Raw genomic sequence first — 25,802 nt, 5'->3', positions numbered from 1 at the left:
TGCATTCAAATTAAACTTTACAACATGAAATGAATGTTACAACTTACAACCCGCCAAGTTACTAACAAGGCTATGACGTTAATTAAGATTGATGAATGTAGATCTCCAAGAGTTTTGTTTGGCCAGAACCTATTGACCTTCCGTTCCCTTTGATCAATTGTCCTCAAGTCTTAATCGGGGCAGCTAAGAGTATTTTGTGCCAAATGTTTTAAAAATATATTCTTACTAGCTTTTGCCCGTTGCTTCACCCGCGTGAAATTTCGTTTGTCACAGATCGTCATAAATTATATCCTATATGTTATTCTGGGTTATAAACAATAATACTGTAAAGTTTCATCAAAATCCGTTCAGCAGTTTTTGCGTGAAAGAGTAACAAACATCCAGACATTCAAACTTTCGCATTTATTTTATAATATTAGTAGGATTACGAACACAAAGGTATTGCTTTCAGCAGAAGTATGATAAATTTTATGGTTAATTAATTCTATTAACTGTACTACCTATCTCAAGACCTTTGATAATGTTTTCGAAAACGATTGTTCAAAGACGGTGACAATGGCAAGCATTCTCTCTTCACAAAAACCAACTCTGAGCAACAATTGCTTTTAATGTAAGGTGATCAAATTAAATCTAAAATCCAGTTTTGAGCTTAATTCCTTAACTTCAACCGTAATTTTACGGTTAACATTAATCATAACTGGTGTTTTTGTATGGAATTTGACAGACTTTTGACGTTTGTTATAGTTAGTAGTTAGTGTAAGACGGTGCAACCCGGGGTCTTAACATTTATAGTAAAATTTTAAAAAGAGAAAACATTAGGTACTTTATGTAGAACATTTATTTTTAGAATGCTTGTTGTGAACACAGGAGCTCACCTTGGTAGGGGATTGTACCTATCTATGCACTGAGGGCAGGATTCCTAGAATCTGTTTATGCTACAAAGACGGTTATAAGCTCTCACAAGGACTGACCGAGACGCACTGAGGAGCAAAAACAAACGTTCTAATTTTGTACATACTTACGGTAGAGGTACATACTTATTGAATAAACATTTTGGGATGTGTAATTTTGGAAACGGTTTTGTAATTGTAAGTTTTAGTTTTTAAGCTGGAAATTAAGTTGATTGTTTCATTTTAACAATCTTTGTAAATAAAGTGGACAATAGACGACATTGTCATTTCTTACCCATGGTAAAATCTGTCAAACTCCATACAAAAATTGCCGGTTAAAGTTGTAATTAACCGTAACTATAACTGTAACCGGTGTTTTAAGTAGTGCAACTTGACCTTAGTCTATATTTGTATCGTAAGTATCTTTAGTTCTATCACACCGTATTTATATTCAAATACTGCTGTGCTCTTCCATCACAAAGTCCGTCTCTGTGCTAGAAGCTTCTGTAGAAGCTTATTCCATTGCACATTGATCCCCTTCAATACGATTCAAACACAAGACTGTTGTGATATCTGACGTAAACAATCGAACTATAGTTAAATACCACACAAAGGACAAAGTCCACAATTGATTGGGAATCTTATAGCAAAGATTTAAAGATCAGAATCCATTGGAAAATAGCCTCATTTTATTGTAGGTTGGTATGTTGTAAACAAATTATAATTTTGCACCCCATACTAAGCAGGTTAAATTGTCTTTCTATTGTCAATACAGTTTTCTTCATTTCCATTAAGGTCACCATTTTCAAAGCTCGTCGAAAATATCTTTCATTAATGTCTTCTTGGAAAAGATTCATTCATCTGATGCTGGAAACTTTCATAGCTACAGCTCAATGATTTTCAACAAAGTCTGAAATCTTTTGTAGTCCAACATGAAACTCAAAGCGTTATTTCGATATTTTAATAAAACTCAGCTTAGAGCAAGTAAGTGGGTGCATTAAATTCAATATTAAAAGCTTGACCTAAAAAGTCTTGCTAAATATACCTATATTACCTATCATTGGAAAACTTCGTACACTTCAGCAAATATCTGTCGTATACAAGTAAAGAAAGTTGTTGATTTGATTTATGCATATAAAATATTACCACCGCTGCATACAAGTACATAAATATGAAGATTATTACAACAATTCCGAGTAGGTACCTACCTATCACAAATTACAAAATAACGACTCTACATAAAATGTAATCCCGAATGACTAAATTCGTGAATGAAATGCTTCAATATTGCGAGCTTTGGATTCAAATTCGGATATTACATTCTCAGTGAGTTTAAGACCTGTTGATTGAAGATTTGTCATCCTATGAAAACATACTTTTTATACGAATTATCAGCTTACATATAAAAGTGATCGTTCTTTCAATGCCTAAAATATACGGCCTGTATACAGTCTAATACAGTCTAATTCATTGACGTCAACGACACTATACCCTAAAATGAGGATGAATTAGCGAGCGTGCTACCGACACACGTAGACAGACCCAGACAAAACTGCCGGCCTGCATTCGGAATACCTGCAACTGACGTGAGTTACGTGCGTATCAACGCACGTAACGTATCACGTGACACAGAAGTTGTGTCAATAATTGAATAGTGTTGCTCCTCATAATTTTACTCAGATACGACTACGACATCATTTATTTTTATTGTATCCAATTTGCACCTAGTTAACTATGTTACAGAGGAAAAACTGCAAATAGTAATAAATATTGGAGTAAAAACTGTTTAATAGTTGCCTAATTAAAAGCTGTGGTATGAAAATGCTATAGCTTTCGAAGCTTTTTCATAGATTTTTCTATTGGACTTCATATTGTTATATTCATATCATGTGTGAATGAATATTCATAATGTGAACTTGTTTTTAAGTAAACTAAACACATGGTGAAGAAAAAAAATGGTAGACTTGTACCAGCTTAAGATTAAGAATCTTCGAGGCCCCCGGTTACAAACATTACCTTTAGCAACTTATGCTGAGGAGTCCTACTTATAAAGGATTATTCATGATCTTGCATTGGCCTAATGTACTTTAATCGTCTAAACTAGCTATAATATACCACATTAAGTTTATATCGCGTCATTCATACTACGCCTTATTGGCATAAAACCATTCTGCTTATTTTCACTTATTTTCTCGGAGTAGTAGCATGGTTCCAGTTATACTGGGACGTGTAAAGGCGCTTTATAAAAGCTTATTTTCAGAAATAAATACTTTACAAAATGAAATACTTGTAAGACTTCTTAAATTGTATGTAGTAACAAACGTTTTATCTATCTATTTTTGTATATGAAAATTTTAACTCTACTTGGTTACGTAAAGTCAAGATGAAAATTTATTTTTATAAGTTTTCGGGTGTAGGCAGGTGCTTATTTCAGTTATTATTTGTTCAACAATAGTCCAACGATTCCAACGATTTCTTAAGGGTCATGACCTGTTGTAGCTTTCCATTATAGTGAAATCCAAAGTCAAAGGTAAATTCTATATTTGTACAACACTTTTGTTGTTTCTTTGAAATGTATACAGATAATACAGAAATTAAGACTTAGCAATTAAGTTTTTCTCAACATCTTTGTTGTGTATTTACGTCGTAATTGTTACTAAGTATTTTTGAAGAAACAATAATAATCTTTGGTTTTCCTTGTTGTATAGTATGTTTTATCCTTTTGTTTGAATTATTTGATGAACACTAATGAACAGGTTTTAAAATAAGAAACCGTATTTTATTAGGATTCATTTATTTTGGGTATACACAGCTATTTTACAAAGGTGCTTATAATAACACTAAGGCTAGGATATACAAATTATCTTAAATAAATACAATTTACTTTAATCACATTTATTTTAAGGCTTTTATAGTAAGCTCAAGTGAATCAATCGTCAAAATAATAGAATATTAAAAGATGACTTTTTGACGACCGAAGAGTAAATGAATCTGTAAGTATAGTATTTTTAAACGGACAGTAAAAGTTTCAAAAAATGTATACGTTAGTTATACATTTTTACAGAAAAAAATATTTTAATTTTTAATATACAAGTAGTAAATAGTAACTTAGTTATTATATCGCTCTACATACAATATCAACAACTTATACTAATAACAACTTTGAAACTACTAAGGTAATATTAGTATGAGAACCAACGCGACATTGGTTGCAATATTAAAATACAGGAACGTTAACAACGACAAAATTAATTTAATTATTTCTATACATCACTCTAAATAAAGCTCTATAATACAAGTAAGACTAATTTAGTCTTCAAAAATATACTTTAATACAATACACAACATATAAATGTACGCTTTTATAAATGTAAATGTAAGTTTTGTACTTAAAATTTTGAGTGGAAAAGGCACGGGTGATATGTTTTGTGATTGATACATTGTATAAATATGATATTATTGCAGCAATACGTAGTAAAATGTATAAAATATCTAATGTACTCTGCCCATGTCCATGCCGCCAAGTTGGCCTAAGTATGGGTAGCCAGACTTGGCCTCCGTCGGCGAGTGCGCGTGCGATGCGTAGTGCGACGCGTTCGTGCCGAAAAATGAACTGTAACAACAGAAAAAAATATTAAAATCTGTAGAAAATGTTAGAATACTGACTCATTTATCAAAACACAGCGCAAACCACAGAACAGGCTGTGCTGAAATTTCATCCCTTGTTGAAAGGAAGTGGTATTTAAATGATAAAATACAAATTAAAGGGGAACATGAGTTCATGTTTAAATTGTAACGAAAGACAATGGTAACAAAAACTTGAATAATTCAATGAATTATGTCATGCTGAATCATCATCAATGTCATGATTTAATTAACATCGTGATTAACACAAGCAAATTACGAGTATCATTCGCTAAATGTACGAGTACTTGTTAATTCAAAGTCGATTCACTAAATTGAGCAAAATTACGAGTAAGTAAACATTTAAATTGCGAAAAAAATTGTAACGAGAAAAAAATTATTTTAAATTCTCTAAAAATTACTTTATAATCCGACATAAGTCCTGATTAAAAAAGACACTGGCCACTAATCAACACAAACAAAAACCAAAAGACAAAATTGACACTGGCTGTAAAGAAAGCGAAGCGTGGGAGCGATTGCAAACCATCCGAATAATATCTAGCGTAATTGACAGTATCGATTATAGGAAGCTCGCACGCTGGGAAGCTATCATCCGAGATATTAAGAACATTGTAATAATAGGCCGCGAGCCATAATATCCTATTGTAATTGTTACTTAGTTTTGGCCTACCGGAGTACGTAATTTAATGTAAGGTCAGAAGAGAAATAAGATTTAGTTATTTCATTTACAACGCAACTGTACAGTCAGCAAGGATTTTTTAATGTTATAATAATACCTATCAGAGATTAAACATTGTTAGTAAAGGAGGCTTTGAAAATAGTCGCAAAAGTCAATTCTATTGGATTCTATTTCTTTTGCTTTACTTACTTACTAACTTTGCTTAATAACTTTCTGATAATGAGTAATGTGTTTTGTCAAATATTTCCGTAAATTCCAAAGAAGAAAAGAACTAACCTACTATAGTTTTTTTATCTTTGCACAATTAAATAATTTAATTAAATAATTTTATTTCGATGTATGTAATGAGTGTTTTTGGACATAGATCGTGACTAGCAAAGGCAATAAAATGTAAATTTGCTCTGAATACAGTGGCTAATATTACGATGAAAATGATTACGACTCTTCATTGCTTTGGGCAAGGTCGAAATTCGCGTTCAAATAAACAATAATTTAATGTAATTATTATTGCCCCTGCCTAATGCTTTGCTGACGTTACAACAAACGATTTGAAGTAAGAAGAACTGTGTATTTTCTAAAAAAATATTTGTTCTCTCTCAACTAAACTGAATAAGTCGTCTGTATTACTGCAATCCAATGTTAACCTGAAGAATAAAAACTAGAACTATAAAACAATTTCATAACTAAACTGTAAAGCATAAACAATTAACTTTCAAATTGCAATCGCAAAATGTTGCATTTTCATCTTAGTAAAGTGAAAATGTTGTGTTTTGTTGAATGCAGTCGGCAATGTTAATCTTATCGATTACAAACCGATTTTTTTAACGGTTTATTCGATTCTTATAAAGCTATAAAACCAATATTCACTTCCAGTAGTTGGATGGACTTAATTAAATAACTAAAACTAACATTGAATAAAATAACGCAAGCCTTAAAAAATTAAAAAATCAAAGCATTTTAATTTCGAACACATCGAATATTCAATACAGATTTAATTCGTATAATTTTATTCTTGCAACTCACGAAGGACATAGGGTAATGTCTTAGATCAAATCTCAAAAACGAACAGTAGCGAACCACCACACATGTAAAGCTCACTCGCCTTCGTGAATTGCAACAAAAGGTGATTATTGTTTTACCGAAGGTACACAATTGTCCTAAACTTTCCAATCACAGCTAATGCCAGATGTTGCATAAAGTGAAAACGTTTTCTGCTGAACCCCGACCAGCAGCGTTTAGGAAGTCAATGCAAATAGCTGCAGATAAGTTTTAATACCAGACCGACGCTAGGTAATGCACAGGTTCGGCGCTCTAATGTCACGTTCGTTCCATTAATTGCGCCCGCGCACAAAGCAACTAGTGGTTATCTGTACCGTATTGTGTATGCTCATGATATGCGAAGGATACCAGCGTTTATGAGTTAGGACTGTGCTCTTAGTTACATTTACTTTCACGTAAGTATTTTATAGTAAGAGCAGTAGATTTATTTTTTTGAATGAGAAAGATAGCGACTTTTATCCTTGGAAAGGAAAGAGAAATTGATATTAATAAACGAACTCATAATGACACTAGTATTAAATACAATTTGATGCTAAATTTATCAGGCACTAAATCATTTCCTGAAGACCAACAGGATGTTAAATTACACCTCCGAACTCGAAGACAGAGGTAACCGACAGAGAAGTATTGGGTAAGCCAAAGGGCTGAATCATCGATGACGGCGATGACTTTAGATATCGATACGATCTGTAATGAATCATTGTCGTTCTTATGACCGACACTCAACAATGGTATAGCACCCATCGTTTAGGATGCATACTTATAAGTAGGTAGGTATGTACTTTGAATTCTTAGACATCATCACCGAGAAATATAGTCAAAACACCAAAAACAAAAATATAATATCCAGCATTCCTTGTAGCTAAGAAAGACAAATACGCATACAATTTTGTTTATTAGATAAGTGTGAAAATTTGGTTTCTGTATAAATACAGACGCATGAAGGATGCGAAATCGAAAACAAAATGATTTGAATTTCAAATTCACACATGACGTCCGCATTGTGCTGAATACAGAATAATAAAATGTTGACCATTTTTCTGGTTCACAATACAATTTTGGCAGACGAGATAATAAATAGCGTCCAGTCGGCCAAGCATTACGTCAATCAAGCCTGCCTAAAGGACTAGATAAGACACCGCCATATAAACGTGCCTAACCCATATATTATTAGTTTGTCTGTCATTGTGCAAGGCGAGATATTGTGTGTGGTCCAATGTGAGGTTTATAGGCATGCTTTGTCTCGATAACACAGATAAATGTCGTCGCCGTATAGAGTACAAAGCGACAATGTGTCGTACACATTCTCTTTCGACAAATTTACTCTGGTAGTTACATGTCCCGCCAAGACCGCGACACGTCCTACTAAATTCTTCTTTTTACATAATGACGTCCACATATTCATGAACTCGAAATGCGTCTCGGAGATTGAAAAAAAGTAAGTAAAAAATTAATTAAAAATCGATTGAAAATCTCTATAAAATTCGCAGCCCTATTGCATTCACGATCGGATCGGAGTATTATGAAGCGCGGCCCGTAATAACCACCCGCACGGCGTATAATGGCTGACTTCTTACACTCTTAATTGATTAGCGGCCGCTCCGACTAATGATAAAGGAAGGTGAAAAGAAATAAAACGAATGCACCCTGATTTGCGATCGGCCGCGTCCCGACCTATAGCCACCGGACGTTATACGCCCGGCCACGCCACGCCGATACATCATAACGAATTACCACTTCTATAATTGCCACTCTGATATGATGTCATTTAAAACACCCATCCTAAACCTACTATTAGAAAAATAACAGCATGTCTACAGTAATAAATAGTTATTCAAATCGGCGGCCGCAAAGGTCAGTTTATTGTTAGTGTCCGACCGAATATGGATTTTCAGCCGAAAACGAAAACGAAAACGAAGCTTCGGCTGCAGTCCCATTTTCGGCCGAAAACGAAAACGAAAACGAAAATGACCTTCAACTGTCAAATTTTTATCTTTTTCCGATGAAATATCCATAATTTTTGATGCTTTTACTTTCAAATTGTTTAAGTAGTCGCAAACAATATGAGAAATGCAAAAACTTCGAAAACCGTAAATATTTTGACCAAAAACATATTGACGTTTGATAGTTGACAGACAGATTTGGGATTAAAGAATAAATTAAAGAAAACCGACATTAGACTAAAAATTTAAGATATTTATAAATGTATTCTTAATGGAATATTATTTCCAGTAATTCCAGTCTATACTGGAATATTGTTTTTTCAGTTTATTTAAGCAAGTGAAGAAGAAATAAAAGGTGACCAGAGGGAATATTTTCACTTCAAAAATGAATACAAATAAAACTAATGATTTTTTGCCTGAACTTTTGCACTCACGATAAGGTAAGTTTGGCCATCACTTAATCGCTGAATATTGAAATGAGTACGAAAAGCGCGACGCGCTCGAACCGTGCTTCGTCGCATTTCAAATATTGCTCAACTGCGAACGCTCTGTGGGCTCCCGACCAGTGACTCATGGCGTATTTAAATTTGGCTTTGTATTCAATTTTGAACTTTAAAATTTTCCGCTGGACATCCTTTACAACGTAATCTTACTTCACAACTTCAAAACAGTGTGACAATACCGCGTCCGTTCAAGTCTGATTGGAACCATGAGTGCACCCCATTCACTCTGAAGATATCCAAACGTTATACGTCATCATCTTATTCACGTATTTCTGATATTCGGTTTGGCCGAAGCTTCGGCTGGTTTTTGGCCGAAAACGAAAATATGGCCGAATGTCCATTTTTTGGCCGAAAATGGCCGAAAACGAAAACGAAAACGAATATTCGGTCGGTCACTATTTATTGTAATTGCATATTCATCTATACAATTCACGTCGGAATATGAGTAGCAGAGCATCAATAATTCATTGAGCTTCTTGGAGTTTATTGAGTCGTACAGTAAATGTTTATTCAAATACCATAATAGTGTTATGATTCGGAATTGATCAACTTACCTATAATTTTCGGGCCATGCTCCGACTTCGGCCAATTTGTTTTGAGGCGGTCCGCTTAGTTGCCTGGCGGTCCAGTGGTTGTGGGCCGACATGGCATGTTCTTGTTTTGAGTAGTCTGCGTAGCCGTAGGGATGGGGCACCACGTCACTGGGATTCGGGTATGTCGAATGCTGGTAGGTGAGTCCTCCGCTTTGATTCGCTGACGGACTTGTTGTGGTAGGACTCGAGCTGGGAGGGGTAGTGTCAGCAGGTGGCTGCAAGGAACTCGGTAGTTCTGAAGAATGAGATAAGGGAGTCAGGTTTCCTGAAGTAAAGGAACTGGATGTTGGTGGATGTAGAGATGATGCGGCCAGAGCCGACTGGCAAACAGGAGCAGTCAAAGCAGATTGATGAAGAGACGGCGCTAGAGCAGAATTGAGAACAGAACTAGTTCCCAATGCAGAAGAGTACGACTGCTGCCAACTTGCGCACTGAGCGTTGAAGGAGGACGGAGGCTCGTACTGTTGGTGGACGGCAGGGAAGGCGGATTGTAAGGACATGGTGTTGAAGGCACTTAGTTGTTGAGAGTTCAGCTGTTTTCGAAGGCGGGCTCTTCGGTTTGAAAACCAGACCTAAACAAAAGAATTTTCAAATTAAAATCAATTACCATTTGTATCGACAAAAATAGACAACGCAACATATGGGCTTTGTTCTGACACAAATCCACTCAACTAATTGTTTCGAGGAGATCTCGCAACGTAATCCCCCTGATAGCGATCGATCGTAGAGAATCTAAATAATTAATTTGCTTCGACATTGAATCTTACACAAACACTTAAGAGCTTCAGTGATTAAATTCCTGCATGTGAATACCTTTATTATTACATAATTACAATGTATCATAGACTCAATTACAGTTTACACGGAGGTATACAATTATTATCAAAAGCCATTAATTCTACAAAAAAGGAGTGAAGTAACGGTAGCGATGAGCAACATATGGTAGCTTACAGGCAATATAATTAATTATAAAGGTAATTACGTCATTTTTTACGTCACGCCTTTGAAGGGGCGGGATGTGAGTGTGATACAACAATGAGTGTATTTGATTGCACCTATTTATCAAACAATTCGTTAAATATCGTTCCATACCTGCACTCGGGCTTCGGTGAGCTTCGTCTTCTGTGCTAGCTCTTCCCTTGTGTACACGTCGGGGTATTGCGTCCTTGTGAATGCGCGTTCTAAGGCTTCCAATTGGTCTCCAGAAAAGGTGGTCCTTGATCGCCTCTGCTTCCTCTTCAACGTAATGCCAGGCTCCGATTCCGTATCAGAATCCTCGCAAGACGATGGACCTTTTGTGACAAAGAAAAACATTGTTGGAACAAAAGACAAAATAACATTCAACTTTTTTTGCAATACTTTGTGAAATGATGTCATTATGGTTAAGCTATAATAGAGTAATCATCTGATGGACTTTATTACACTGCCTTTACTACTTTATTTATAATAGCTAAGTGTCAGTGCTCCATTTTCATTTTGAGTTTTGCTATTGCAACAAACTGTGACTTTCTAGTGTTTTGTTTTATTTTTCGTCGATTACCATCGGGCTACCGCTCGGACCACACGCCGCCGAGATTAAATTAAATGTAACCACATGATGTTGCGTTTGTAGTAGCTTAAAATGAGTTATTTCGGCCCTCAATAAATATTACTTTAGTTGATAATGAAATAGAATTAAATTACCCATTAGTTGAAGGCGTTCATTAATAGCTGTAATTTGTACATTTTGGAGACAATATTTAACGACAGTTATATTGACCTGACAAAGTAATTCATTGAATGCAATTTCCATAATACGCGAGGGGGTTTCGAGAAAGCTCGCATGCGAATATTTCCGCGAAAAGTCGCGCCAGGAGTACCGTTACCGTCGTCACAGGGCAAGCACGAACCGCAAATTTTCAATACTCGGTCCGGAGTGGTATAGGCGCTTTTCCAGTGTAGATATTACTTTAGCCGCGCACAACTTAATATGCATAATCTTATCGCGGCGCAGAATCTCGCCGGCAAAACCGCACTCCGTCGCTGAACCGGCATATTAGGAGCGCCATTTTATATTGGATAGCTATACGGCACAAGACGTGCAGTACGGACAGATTGTCGTAATGCAAGCCCCGCGGCCAAACGCGATGGGATAATAACACCTTTGGATACTAATTTCATTTTTATAACCTACAATTTCGAAGCCGACACAAGGGGCGCTGCCGTGGCGTGCGCGCGCCTTGCCCGCTACACTTTTACGTGGATTATTAACTTTATACGCCGTTTTCTGAAGTTTGCAAACGCTCCGACAGTCTCATTATAGGAATAAATTTATAATAATAGTGTGTTTTGAACTAAATTAAGTGATTATGGTCTCGAATCAGCGTTAAGGACTACGATGACACGGCGAGTTATTTACGCATCATTACGACGAAGGTTTTAACTTTTTAAATAATTGAATTTTACGTCAAGGATTTCTATTTGTTGCTTAACGCATTCTTATTATTCTTATCCGAGCCGACCTTGCGTTTAGAAGTAATGAAGCAAACCGCAGCATTAAGGTAATCCTTTAGACAAGAGTGCCCAGAGAGGGAAACTAGAGCAATATAAAGTTTCGCGCAAACACACGCCGCGGAATGATTTCTCAAGTGTTTGAGAACGGCAACTACTCGCGCACAGAAAAATTGTATCTGTAATAACTTTAGAACTAAACCACTTTCGAAACATCAACTAGAACTCAAACCGTAGACAAATCACAAACGAGCAATCTACAAAGAATCAAGGTAAGCATGACTTACCTAGAATACCATCAATGCTGTGATTTCTTCTAGGATCTGATTCGTCACGTTTGCCTCCTCGAATAAGTCTCGAAATGGAACTGACTGACGGGGCGGTGTTTTTATCACAGATGCCTTCTTTTATTAGTTTATCTCTAATTTCCCAGGAAAATATACCTGGGTTTTGTCTCTTGAGCTCTTCAATCCTGTTCTCTACTTCGGGCGTGGCCACCCTCGGCTTTGATCCTCCGATCACCCCTGGCCGGATGGATCCAGTTTCCTGTTAGAACAGAAACACACTATTACTGCTATTCCGAAACCGGTTTATAAGCTCGGATTTAAATATCATAATTGGCTATATTAAAAATATTTCTGCAAAAAATGTAATATTGTAAGCGAGTTCTTCGAGTATTACCTGGTATCTATTCAGGATCTTGGAGACACAGCCGTGGGAGACTCGCAGCTGCCTCGAGATGACGCAGGGCCTGACTCCAGCCGCTGCCATCTCCACGATCTTCAGCCTGATGTGGTTCGGCAAGGGCCGTCCGTTTATGAACACCCCTCCCAACTGGTTCATGCGACCTTGACCTGCAATCAAAACCATGTTTTAGAACAAACGTATATCCCATTCTGCTACTCTAATAAAGAAGACAATCCATTTAATAAAGTTGCCACTCTACGGTTAATTAATCACAAGTAAAATGTGATTAATTTACCCGTTATACATAATAATATGAGTGAAATTGTAATAATCATGGATCCCATTCGATATATCCGTAATCAACAGCAGCTTATTCCGCCGCAAAATATTTAATTAACAACAGCAATTTATTCCGAAAAGGAATTTAATATTGCATGGAATTTCAATCATCGCCAGATAATACCAAAATGAATTTGTATAGCGCAATCCCAAAACTGGTAGCCATATTAAAACCAAATAAAGGCAGAACTATCAATGAGAACAACAATACATCAATATCACAAAGTGATCGGATTGACTGACGTGTTGTGAAGGAGCCGATAATAAACTCTATTTTAATTGTGTAGAGTGCATTGTGGCGTCCGTGTACGGCGTATTTCTTTCAATAGCCCAGTCGTAGGTTGTAAGTCGGTAGTCCGCGCTCACTTCGTAATTTTACGTTCCATTGCAAGTCTTCTCAGGCAAGAGTATCCAATTTCTTCCAACACGAATGCGCTCAAGCCGAAACGATAACACTTAAACTATTTTCGACCATTGTTGGTTTGGACTTGTTATATTTTACGATATCGGCAACTGTTTCACGGACAAAAAACGTATAATACAGTGACGTAACTTCTAGATTAAACGCGGTTTATGTTATTGGGTATTGCTGATGAGTCATTCTCGAGAGACGATTAAAAAAATAATTGATGTTTTGAAGAGATGAGTTCGGGGGATAATTAAATTCGTTGGTGATTGCAAATAAAGTCTCATGGGAACGATGGCTACTCCTGGATTTATTAAGTTATGTGTGAGTTAAAGTGTCGCTATTATAATCACATCATTCAAGCGGCGGGACCACCTATCGTCAAAGGAGCCGCCTTTCCATGATTTTTGCAACGCCTTTATGCATTTATGTTAGCTCCTATTGAGTGAGATGGCAGTATAGAAAAAATACAATATCTATTATGTTCTTAATGCAGCATTAATTTCAGAATCAAATATGAAGATTTACAAGCAGGGATAAAACTTTCAACATAAATTATAATTTGTGGATAGCTTCATGATATTCACAAACAAAAAAGTTTAATAAAAAATAACGCATTGATACATCACATACTCGTAACTAAGCCTAATTCCCGAGCTGATCAATTTATTATTCATAACAACAATTTGATTAGCAGACTTAATTTAACATCGATCTTTTATACATACATCTAAATTTATCTTTAATCTTCATTAATAATGTAATACCAAACAACGTTCCTAACTTTTTTAGCCTCATCTCATCTGAATTTTTGACTGACACAATTTTATAACAGAAAAAATGTAACAGTGGCATCTTCCACTTTAGTGAAGGCATTTATAGTTTATCAATTTCAAATAATTCCACAAAGATGCCGCCACATGTAGGCCCCTAGACCCCTACTGAGAAACACCAATCAATTAGACAACATGTCAACAAGTATGTCCTTTGGTACGAGAAGAGGCCGAAGCGTGTGCCCATAACTCGATTGAAAGTGAACCGTAACGCAAACAACTTACGGTCAATAATTGTAGGTGATGATAACAAAGATACGTGACCACAAGAAAGTCGTTTACGCCATTGAAATTTAAACCCTATATCCCAGTCGAAACGATGGATAATCGTTAAAGAAGCTATAATCTTTTGTGGTGTGGCTGGCCTCACGCCGTGGTTCTGCAAGCGATCCCCATATTTTTTGTCGGAGTCGGTAGACGTTGCGGTGCCTCGAAAGCCCATGTTTTTGAGTGTTAATTTTATGTTCCCGAAATATTTATGATGCATAACGTGTCCATAATAAGCCCACTATACAAATGTGGGTGGCTTTGTAATAATGTATCACTTCATTATAATATCCGTCGCATTATTGGCAAGTAGGTGTGTTCCTTCACCCAATGACATGAATGAGTCTATGGCTGAAGAGAACAAATTTTATGCATAATTATACTTAATACTTACAATTATTTAAAAAGATGAATAATTGAATAGATTTAAATTGCGAGTCTTGAGATGTAAAAGGTAGCAGTACAGCATCTAAAGATATCAATGAAGGAATAAGATCAGTCAAACACACAATCGATAAAAGGTTCACAACAACAAATGGACAAAAGGTGCCTCAAAGTGCACAATGCGTAATAGAATTCGCAAACATTGTAACGCTATTAACGCGAAAGGAGGTGAAGTTAACAACAAATTCAAACATTCGTTGGCGACTAATCGTCCGGAAATGCTTTTGGATCATGCACAAGTTGCTTTGCACAATAGAAACGACCAGGGTGGCGCAGAAATGTGGAGCACCGATAAGTCAATATAGTAAAAAAAAGTAAGAATACCCAGGAGCTTTCGGCAAAGAGATTTTATTCTACTCACGTGCTTTATTCATAGCAAGACTTTACTCCTTCGAGCATAATCACGAACTAAACAGACACAGTATACTATAAACTCTCACAATCACATAATCGTGTACCGATTCGTTCAACCGACGCATTCGTGTTAGACGAAATTGAAACATAGTCGATCATTTACTGCTAAACGTAAGAGGCATACCGTGACGGGATAAATGAAGATTTCGAATTCACCACACATTTCTGTGTCAACTTTAATTAACTATTTTCATCAACTTCGCTTAACCACTTCTACCGGCACGAACTGAAGAGTTAAATATTTTTCATAATTCTTAAATTGTGATCGAAATTTTATTCGAATCGATATTAAGACTGATTACTATCGTAACTAAAAGTCTGTATTATTTCTACACGCACGTTGGGTTTATAATGCTGTTAAATCCGCACTGGAGAAATAACGACTTATGAAACTGCAGTGCTGAATGAATGGTTGTGAACAATAAAAAGTTATGGTTTTAATTATTTTTTCTCGTATAGATAAAACAAATGTTATTAGCAGATAATAGCTTAGAAACGACGAGTATCTAGACCTACATTTGAAAACTGAAGATACTCGTAGGTTCTTAACCTAAAATTATGTCAAATCAATTACCCAACTCTAACAACTTAAGTCGATAGAAACCGAAAATATTGATACAATTTATGAATATACCAATAGGAAAGAGTAACGGCTATATGATAGTTTATAATGTTCAAGTCGATATCGTATTGTGTAAATAAATCGTAAACCCCGTTTTCACAATCATAATATGTTTCTGCCTGCAAATCAATTTCACGTAGCGACATTAATGTGCTATAGTAAAATTTATATGAGGCTTTACGTCACTGCACCGCTTTCCTGCGCGACGCGGGCGCAGCGATAACCAATTTACGGCGAAGCCGAACGTCCCATGCCGCTTACATATTTTATTCCATTAATTAATTAATCTAGTTACGTCTAACCATTTGTATGAATGATGGTATTTGTTTCATCGTTACAAAAGGTTCTAATGCTCATTAGGTACGTTTGATATGAACATCTGTATTTTTTGTTATATTTTGTAGTGTTTGCTAGAATATGAAATATTATCTACCTATCTATTTTCTCATCCAGTCTACAACATCCATCTTGAAATTTTTATTGTTTCACTTTTCATTGTAAGTAACAAGAAAAACAAATTGTAATCAAACACAACATTGCAAAGTAATTCTTTGCTTTGTAGCTATTTTCGAAAGGTTATCAATGAAATAGTAACGGAGCACAGCAAATTCGATTCGATCAACAATCCTTAGCGTACTGCGTTTGATATTAATAAGAATTTTCACTCGGCGGTAATAAAAACTACAAAAGCAGGATTGACGTAGTCTCCTTTCGTAACCCGTTAAAATTCATCTATAGACTAATAAAATAAGCTATTACTATCGAAAATCAAGCAACAAAAAGGTGAAATGCCATCTGAATAGGCATTAAAATTGGGCGGCGCGCACAAAGGCTGTGTCATTCCATTAAGCCTTCTTCAAAGAGTTTGGAGAGCTATGTGTGGCCGCTCGTGGTCGCGTGCGCAGCGGAATGTAGCGCAACAGAATATCAAATCAATTGTATTATACTTTGATCGTACAACGCTGGATAACGCCTCGTCGCTCTATGGCCAAATGTCAAACAATCATCAACGCTTGCGTCATTGGCATCGCATAAACAAATATAAACAAGAAAAACCCCATTACATTATTTTAGGCATCTTACATAGGAATTTAGCGTGCCATCATCAATATAATCTGCAATGTAGAAATATAACTTCAAAATTACTCAAGAAACGCAGTAATAAAACGTTTATGGAACAAGCCAGGAAGCGGTAAAGAAAAGACGAAATGCATTCTAATAACATGTTCAAAACCCAGCTAGGTACTCTCTACCCCCATTCAGCTACGGCCAACTGTTCAAACTGAGGCAACTTTTTCGGCTCCGAATGTAATGTACGCAAGTAATGAATGGAACAGAATATTTTATTTCGATATAATAGTGTGTTTGAGTGCCCAGTGCGACCTCATTCGGTATTCATACCGCGTTATGTACTAATTTGACGGATTCTTTTCTTTTCAAACACGAAATGGACTCTTTGACGTAGCCACTTGCCGCAGGTGGACTAAATAAAGCAATGGAAAATTTCCATCACAAAACTCTGAATTCTTTAAGGGGTGATTTCAGTTAATTCGTGTTGCGCGACTTTGCTTAGGATATTGTGATCAATCACGATACGATCTCAAATACCTTAATTAGCTGAGACTTACTGCAATTTCCCTCAGTTGCGATATAAACTGCACTCTGCAATGTTTAAATAAGTTCAGAAGAACGTCTAATTACAGTTTCGACATTGATTGTCCATGCAAAAACGTCCTCTTCAAAGTGAAGACAGATTCTATTAACAAATTCAGAGTTGGGCAACTAAAGCCCAAGGTTCAATTAGTATTTAACCAAAGGTTCCTTGACTGGTGCTGGCCAGTTAACTAAGCTTATGTCCCGTTAGTCTAGCCCTTGAATAATGACTCGCGTTTATCGCTGGATTCATGGTGCCCACAGGTAATTGTGGTGAATTTACGTAATTTTAATGGAACAATGATACCTTGATCGATGAAGCGCGCACGTGAGCTATTTCGCGCATCGGACCGTTTGAAAAGGATGTACTTGGGATCTATATTTTGTTAAACATATCTTTTTCTTTCGATTTTTATTATTCATTGCTCAAAATTTACATTTTGTCGTCAAAATCTAAGTTGCAGTACGTCCTTGTTATTATTTATGTTATACATATTAAATATAATCAAGCGTAAACAGGAATTTCTTCAGGGCTCAGTGTAGTGAGAGAAACCCTCCATAACTCCATAATGCGTTTGTCGCGAAAGGCGCGCGCGTCGCCCGAGGCGCTGTAGATTTAGATCTTTAGGGGATCGATAAATCTGATAAATCTTTTCAACGCGATGCCTTTACATGGTAAGCGTTTGTGGTAAAGAATAAAAATCACCTACCGTTAAATCTTTATAGTTAAATGAATATGCATTCTTTGTTCTCATTTTGTTTTTACTGTATTTTATGCCGAAGATCCATTCTCTTGTTTATTTTCAAATCTAGCATGCAATTCAAAGAATTGTTTTAAAGGGATTAATTATTGGCGGTTGTGACTTATGACAATAGCGTTAGTAAATTTTTCTAAATTGATCCCTTGTCCAATCAGTCTAACATAATAAATAAGTCCGAAATTCTCTCATTCCGTTATATCAATTTGTGTATTAATAGATCGGCATAAGTAATGGCAAGTAAGCGCCCCGGAGGTTGATCGAGGCATTTCTGCAGCCGTCGGCGGCGGGCGGGGGGCGCGTCATATTATGCGGCTAAAAGAGCCTGTCGGTGCCTTTGATCTGCGCTCGCGCAGCCGCCAGCCGCGCCTGTGTGCGTGCGAAGCGCACCGCTTGTCGGCCCGTCATATGCGACTAAACCTTGATTATGGTACTGAACTCTTTATAGAGGTCAAAAATCCAATGTTTTGTGATGTTTGTAGTGTATTTATAATTGGCCCCGGCCAATGCACGTAATAAATCCCTAATGGGAAGTGTTTTATAGCTCAGACTGATTTTGTCGGCAGTTTTCATCCCAATTGTGAATCTTAATACTCCGATATATCACTTGGCGATTTAATTGTTTTGTAATTAAGACAGGTGCCTATAACTCATAGCTTATCTTATTCTGAATATTAATTTTTATACAATACAATAATGTCACTCGTTTTAGTGATCGCAGCAAAATAATAGAGCTAACATGAAAGGCTAGGAAGCTATTTAATAGGTATATTTAAAGAAATTTCTAGACGACAACTTGCAGTCTAGCTGTCATGGTGATCAGCAAAAAGCTTCACCAAACGTCACATCGATATCCAATGGGGTAATCGATATGCAAAGTCATGTGTTCCGAGAGTCGGTAACTAGGGCGAAAATATCGAGATCGTATGAAACTGCGATTCGTAGCATGGTCGGAGTAAATTGCTAGGCCTGGTGGGGATCACAAATCGTCACAACACATTACCCAGGCTAGGGTTTTAACGCTTTGAATTACCCAGGCCGAGTATACGCTTTGAATTAAGTAGTTGACACAATAGTCAATTGACATTCTTTTTACGAACAGACAAAACGTGTTTTCCCATAGATTTTATTGCAAAAACTATGCTGAATCTTTTTTGCCAACTTACCTAAATGACTTCCTATTTATTAATGTCAAGTATACTGAAATCATATTTCAAGGCTGATGAATTTTCAGGGCTAGAATTATGTTATCGTTCGATTCAGCCTAAAGACGTCCACTGCTGGACAAAGGCCTCCCCTAAGGATTTCCACAAAGACAGGTCCAGCGCCGCTCGCATCCAGGCACCTCCCGCGACCTTCACCAGATCGTCGGTCTACCTAGTGGGAGGCCTGTCCACGCTACGTCTTCCGGATCGTGGTCGCCACTCAAGAACTTTCCTGCCACAGCGGCCATCAGCTCTACGAGCTATGTGCCCCGCCCACTGCCACTTGATTTTAGCGATTCTGCGGGCTATGTCAGTCACTCTGGTTCTCCTATGGTATCGAATCGCATTGATATCGAATTCATTAAAAAATTCGTTTGTGATTCCAAGAGACAAAATGTATGCTCAAAAATTCCCGATGACCTAAGTATTTGGGTAGTTATCACCTGAACCGCTATTGGGTTCTGAGTTTGAAGCCTCCTGATTTGGTCAATTTAGGAAACGACATAATGTATTTTTCAAAAGTGGCTCGTCGCGAATGGAAAATGTCTTGCGGAAAGACACCATAGGCAACAATTTAAAGACAAATTAATATCACCTAACATGGATGTGCCTTGCGTAGGTACGTCTATACGTCTGACACGTAAAGTATTTATTATTATTAATAATCATTGCACGCTTGAAATTAAACATTGTCTTTAATAACAAGTGGTAAAATATCAGAAAAATACAATTTCAAACGATATGGTTAATTTGACTTTTAGTAAAATTTTTAACTATCCGTGTATACTGATAGTTAAAAATGTATATTTTGTTAATATTTATTGTATCTTATATTAGACGTGTAGCAACCCTATTCAGAAGTATCACATTATACCCACTTATTAAAGTATCTTTGCATATAATGTAGAGATGATTAGCCATGACGTATTATAGTGATTCATATAATGTCGATCATTGAACGGAAAACAAAGGCATTTAAACTGCATTTAATTATTTAAATTCAATTGCAATGATGCTTAAGTTTATAGGTGTGTTATGATGATTAAACGAATGATAGGATGACTGACATCTAGGGTACAATGTACAATAAGGTGCAAAAACATATACTAATAATTTTTACCCGACTGCGACAGAAGGAGGATTATGTTTTTTACAAAAGAAGTTCTAATGATTAGCGATATCTATTTTTGATTTGATTGATTTGGTGATATTTTCCTTCAGCCTTTTTGTCGCTTACTTTCCTTATAGTCTTTTAATAGGTAATGCTTATTAGTTTTCAGTTAAACTATGTAGACTAGTTTTGCTCCCTGAATTTTAGTTAGGCACTGCACTGAAATCCATAGTAGGCAGTTTCCCAGGCATTTAAATAGGTTTTTTTTCTGAATCCGTTTCTGGCCTTTAATTAAAACTTTTCTATAAATAAATTCCATTTTCAGGGAAATTAATATGTTAACGTTTATAATGTTAAAACTTTGATGAAAGAAATCCTTTAAAATCGCATGAGTAAGTATATTTTTTGCTTATTTAGAATATTAATGATGAAATAGATACCTACCACAGGTATCTATTTCACCATTAATATTCTATGCAAATATCCTTACGAATAATCCAATTACTACTGTTGCATAACAATATGTTTTTGAATTACTATTACGAAACAGTTTTTATATATAAATTATTGTGTTTGTTCTTTTGACCTGTATCAGGATAAAATAATAAACCAATTATTTATATTTTCTGATCTAATTTAAAGTGTCGATCACGAACTTCTACAAAATAAATCCAAAGTTGCAATAAAATATTATGATTATCAAAAAAGTCGATTGGGTCAAACAAAAAAAAACTACCTACCATTTGTCAAATCGCTGATCGTCAAACGTTCGTGAATAATCGGCTTTGGCATTAAACAAATGTTTTTGAACGTTCACGGCGCATCCGAGGGGCTTATGACACTAAACCCGACTTACAATTCGGAAACTCGAATAATTTGAACTCGAATTAAAGTTTAAGACATTTTTAATATCAAAAGGGACCGATCCGCTCCGATGTCAGCTCTGTCTGACTCACCGGCGATGCTGGACTTCTACATAATTCATAATCAAAACTAATATTTTAAACTCGAAGTGACTCTACTAAAATATGATTATCCGATTTTGATGAAATTTCATTGTTTTATTCAGAAAAAATATCTTCGTAATTGTTCTCGAAGAATTCTCGGTATGCTTTTGTAAAGCCAAACTTCATAATGAAGATGGATAGCTAACTCTACGTAAAACTTGTAGAAGAACAAACATTAAAGTATGAAAATTCACAAGTAAGTTACTTGTCACTCATTCGTATTTGAACAATCTGAATAAGTATGTAGAAACAAGAAGAAAATTTTTGCAGTCTTTTTTTTTTCAATTTGCTCCAAAAATGTGATTAATCGCATTTATTTGAGTGCTGTCCATGTAATTAATAGCTGTAGATTATCTTATTATATCACGTCTGAATACCAGAGCAGAGTCGTCGGCATTCCTTTACAACAGCGGTCTCGTTCTAACGTTACCCTTTTCAATGTTCCTTCCTTTTCGTTTTAATTTAGTTTAGACGAAACAGGTCATAAGTTGGAATGACATTTTTAACAATACAGTCGAAATGTTTTCGTATGGTAATGATTTATGTGTAAAACCGTCATTGCGAGGGCTTTTTGGAGCGGCGTTCGTTTTTATTTACGAGTGTACACGGCAACTCTTTGAAACGATCTTAAGGTCCGGCCTGAGGGGAAACAATGGAATATTTAATTTGAGACCAAATGAAATATAATATTATGTTGATTTCGAGCTTATGAGTTGCGGTGGATGACCTCATTGACGCCTAAATGATAGGGGTCCAAGCTTCAGCAATAATTGCACCTGGATGCAGGCTTCTACCAACCGGCCAATATGCAAATCTTTGGGGAGACCTAAACCTATGTTCAGCAGTGGAACCCCTGTGGCTGAAATGATGATGATTATTGCATTGTGCATATGCCCTTTAGATGGACGCTCTCTTGTAGGTCGAAGAGAACCATTAACCCAAATACATGTCCAATGGAATTACCAATCAAGCAGTAACTGATTGGGTTTTGCACCAGATAATAAGCTTTAAATCCTGGTGCATAGTTATAGTAATGAGATAAGTCCCGTGATCCGTAGCTTAAAAACTCCTTGAAGATCTATGATGAAGACAATCCAAACCATTAAAAATAGTCACATAAAATATTGAGTTTCTTGCACAATTAGTAGAATGCTATTGTAAAAACAAAAATACCAGACAAAATCGGTCAGAGCATCCTGAACATGTCTTTCAAAAACAATTAAAAAAAATTAAACACAGAAGTTACAACGGTTGTTGGTTAGAGCCGAATAGAAATGTCCCCTGCAATAAAATTTGATTGCTGCCGAGAAACGACAGTCGAAAACAAAAGTTGCTCACTATTTTTATGACGTGCCATAATTTCTTAGGGAAATAAAAGCTGGGTTTCATAATAGAGGACTGTGTCGTTGTAACATCCACGAAATATCGTCTATTTTGTACGAATAGAAAGCATTAGTGAAGTTAAAAGCTTTGGATATTATTATTTTTTTAAATTATGGTAGTGTCAGAAAATAAGATATTTTGGAGACATTATTTTAGAGTTCTAAATGTTTCACAATTGAGGACCAATTTTAAATTGTTATCATTGACTCTTCATTTGACATAGATTAGTTAACATCATAGTAAATTAATCAGTCATGAATTGTAACTTCGATCATATTTTCCATCCTACTTCCTACTAATATTATAAATGCGAAAGTTTCCATGTCTGGATGTCTGGATGGATGTTTGTTACTCTTTCACGCAAAACCTTTATAATCCAAAATAACATAATAATATAAGCTATAATTTATGACGATCTGTGACAAACTAAATTTCACGCGGGTGAAGCCGCCGGCAAAAGCTAGTTTGCTATAAAGAGTACTCATTTAGTCGAGATTTTTCCCTCCCAGTACAGTGATGACTATTTTGAATTTAAAAAAAAACTGGACAATGCATCTAATTAAGATCAAGATCATTTGGAGAATGACTGCAAGTGACAATGGGCGCGTCGTGACAGAAAACGCTTTAGTGGAGTAGAAACAATCGCTTTCTTTGGTCTGCTGCAGCCTTGAGACTTCCAGAAAGTTTAGCCAAACAAGGCCCAGTTGTTAACTAGTTCTATAAAAACAGATTTTTTATTTTGAGAGCCCGACGCGTGAGGGTGAAATATAGTTATATGGGCACCAATAAAAGTACTTTTGGCCTTATAATTTCTTTATGACTTTATAGTTTTATGACTGTTTCGGACCTTTTCCTCAAAAAACGGACCATATTATGTCTTTTTAAAATATTTCTCACTCTAGTAATTGGTCGCTAATCGGCTGCTAAAGGTCTAATATACACAAAAAATATTGTTGATAGGCCGCAAGTTTATTGATTTACAACATGTTTTGGGGATATGACGTGTCGGCGACGTTATTAGATGCAGCCATAAAATTGATCATTATTAATAGCGGAGATTATTAAAATGTTCCTAGAATGAATAACAATGTCCTAATATGTAGAGATGATGATGAGAGAGGTGCGATTGTTACAAAAGGTAAAATTTATAATACGTTTATGTCTGTTCGGTTAAAAATAAGCTGACAGGATTGTTATAATATAGAAAATGTTGTCATCATTTTACAGTTAGTATAATCAGTAGATGTTTAGGTAATTTAACTTTGTTTGGTGAACGAAAATAACAATGTCAAAATATTAACAATTACAAAATTCAAAATTAGGACCTACTAATTTTGATACTACATACTTATTGATTAAATTTAAAATAGGTATTTCAAATTAATTTTAAACGGGCTTAAATGCGTAAGTTACATTAAGTTTTGAAAAAAAATGCAGTAAAATTCAACAACAGTTGAAAAGTATGAACATGTCAATATTAGAAGCGTATCTTAATATAAGAAGGATATTTCTGAAAGAATGAAACCTTACCTTGAAAGGAGTACCCTGTGAAATACGGCGTCATGTTCAAAGTTGAAACCGCCATCGACGATAGAGTTGAAACAAATCTTGGAAAACAAGCCTCTCCGAGCACCGAATCAGTCCGAACACATACAAAAGTCCTAGGAGATCACTATATCAGTCTTTCACTATCACAGCGCACACGCAGACATAATGACGCAAAGAAAACTGCGTGTGTCTAATCCGTGTTACTTTGAAGACAGCTCAGTGGCCACTGACGTGTGATGTAAAGATGTATTTCGACTCTCAAGTGTAATCTTTCACAATCAGCGGTCCAACAAAAAATGGTCAAACTGGCCGCCTCCGCAGCCTTCGAGGCTGGTTCGGCTGATCACTTGTCTCTTTCACACACTCGACTGCTGTCACTAGTTTCTGTCTTGCCGGTCCTAAATTTAGGTTGTTAATCTTCAGGATTTTGACCAGATTTTCGATTTATCGATAAATTATTAAATTCATAATAGACTCTACATCCTGAAACCGGCTGAAAAGGCGTTGTTTGAGCATAATTTCGGAATTATCTTTGCCGACAGAGACCGATGTGAAAACGAGACAGCATGAAGTCATGGATCCGGTATCTTCAAAGCGGAGAGCGCTTACGTTAACAATGTGTGAGTCGCGCCTGAGTCGCTGTTCCGTGACGAAAAACACGAGGCGTGTTGCCGCAGCGATCTATGCCTACCGCCGCATGCCATTGGTCAAATTTTGTTTGGGGCGGAGTCATCGAGCACACTAACAAAAACCGACTGTGTGTTTGTATGCGTTAATTGCAATGCCGGTCTCTCTTCGTGAACGATAAGTTTTATTCCGAATGTTGCGTGATTTTTCAGCATTATAATATCATATTAATACTTGACATTGACATATTTGATGTGCGGTGAAATGTGACATGGCTATTTGCGTACACGCTGCGTTGAAAGAGATGTCGTCAACTATTTTATGTGTAATCTTAACGATATTATTCACTTTCTACATACCTACGCCATATTTCGGTTGATAGCTTTTCCATAATATGTAATTTCCCAACAATAATATTTCATTTATTATTTTTTCTTAGTTTACTTACCTCTTGCCAATAAAATTGCATAAATTTTTAATCGGATACTTATCCCACTTAAATAAAATCTTTTCAAACCATTAATCCAAAGACGCTACCTAACACAAATAAATAAAATAAAATTAATCTAGTTCTAACTCAGATAGGACTCATATTACCTAGATCTACTAAGGTACAATTCTCTTGTATTTCTGTCCAACGATGCACTATTTAAAATGAGGTTATAGTATTACTAGTTATCGCAACAACTATCAATT

The 25,802-nt window shown here is 36.0% G+C and overlaps 1 protein-coding gene across 2 annotated transcripts; it reads right to left on the bottom strand.

Moving 5' to 3' along the window:
- Positions 1–3,798: 3,798 nt before the first annotated feature.
- On the bottom strand, positions 3,799–25,034 carry LOC114359100 (paired box protein gooseberry). 2 transcript variants are annotated; one of them, XM_028313345.1, is made up of 6 exons: positions 24,462–25,034; positions 12,484–12,656; positions 12,090–12,348; positions 10,405–10,604; positions 9,274–9,884; positions 3,799–4,503 (listed from the first exon to the last, which is right to left on the bottom strand). In XM_028313345.1, exons 1-6 carry the CDS (start codon positions 24,514–24,516, stop codon positions 4,383–4,385), a joined length of 1,419 nt encoding a protein of 472 aa, XP_028169146.1. In that variant the 5' UTR covers positions 24,517–25,034; the 3' UTR covers positions 3,799–4,382. The 2 variants fall into 2 exon arrangements, with proteins under 2 accessions (XP_028169146.1, XP_028169147.1); XM_028313346.1 differs by having other exon boundaries at positions 3,869–4,503; positions 12,246–12,348; positions 24,462–24,967.
- Positions 25,035–25,802: the final 768 nt, after the last annotated feature.

The sequence above is a fragment of the Ostrinia furnacalis genome, unplaced genomic scaffold (genome assembly GCF_004193835.3).
Source record: "Ostrinia furnacalis isolate ACB-3 unplaced genomic scaffold, ASM419383v2 OfSCF4234, whole genome shotgun sequence".
NCBI classification, from domain to species: Eukaryota; Metazoa; Arthropoda; class Insecta; order Lepidoptera; family Crambidae; genus Ostrinia; species Ostrinia furnacalis.
Note: the sequence above shows the minus strand (reverse complement) of the source record. Positions and strands in the feature narration are given on the sequence as shown.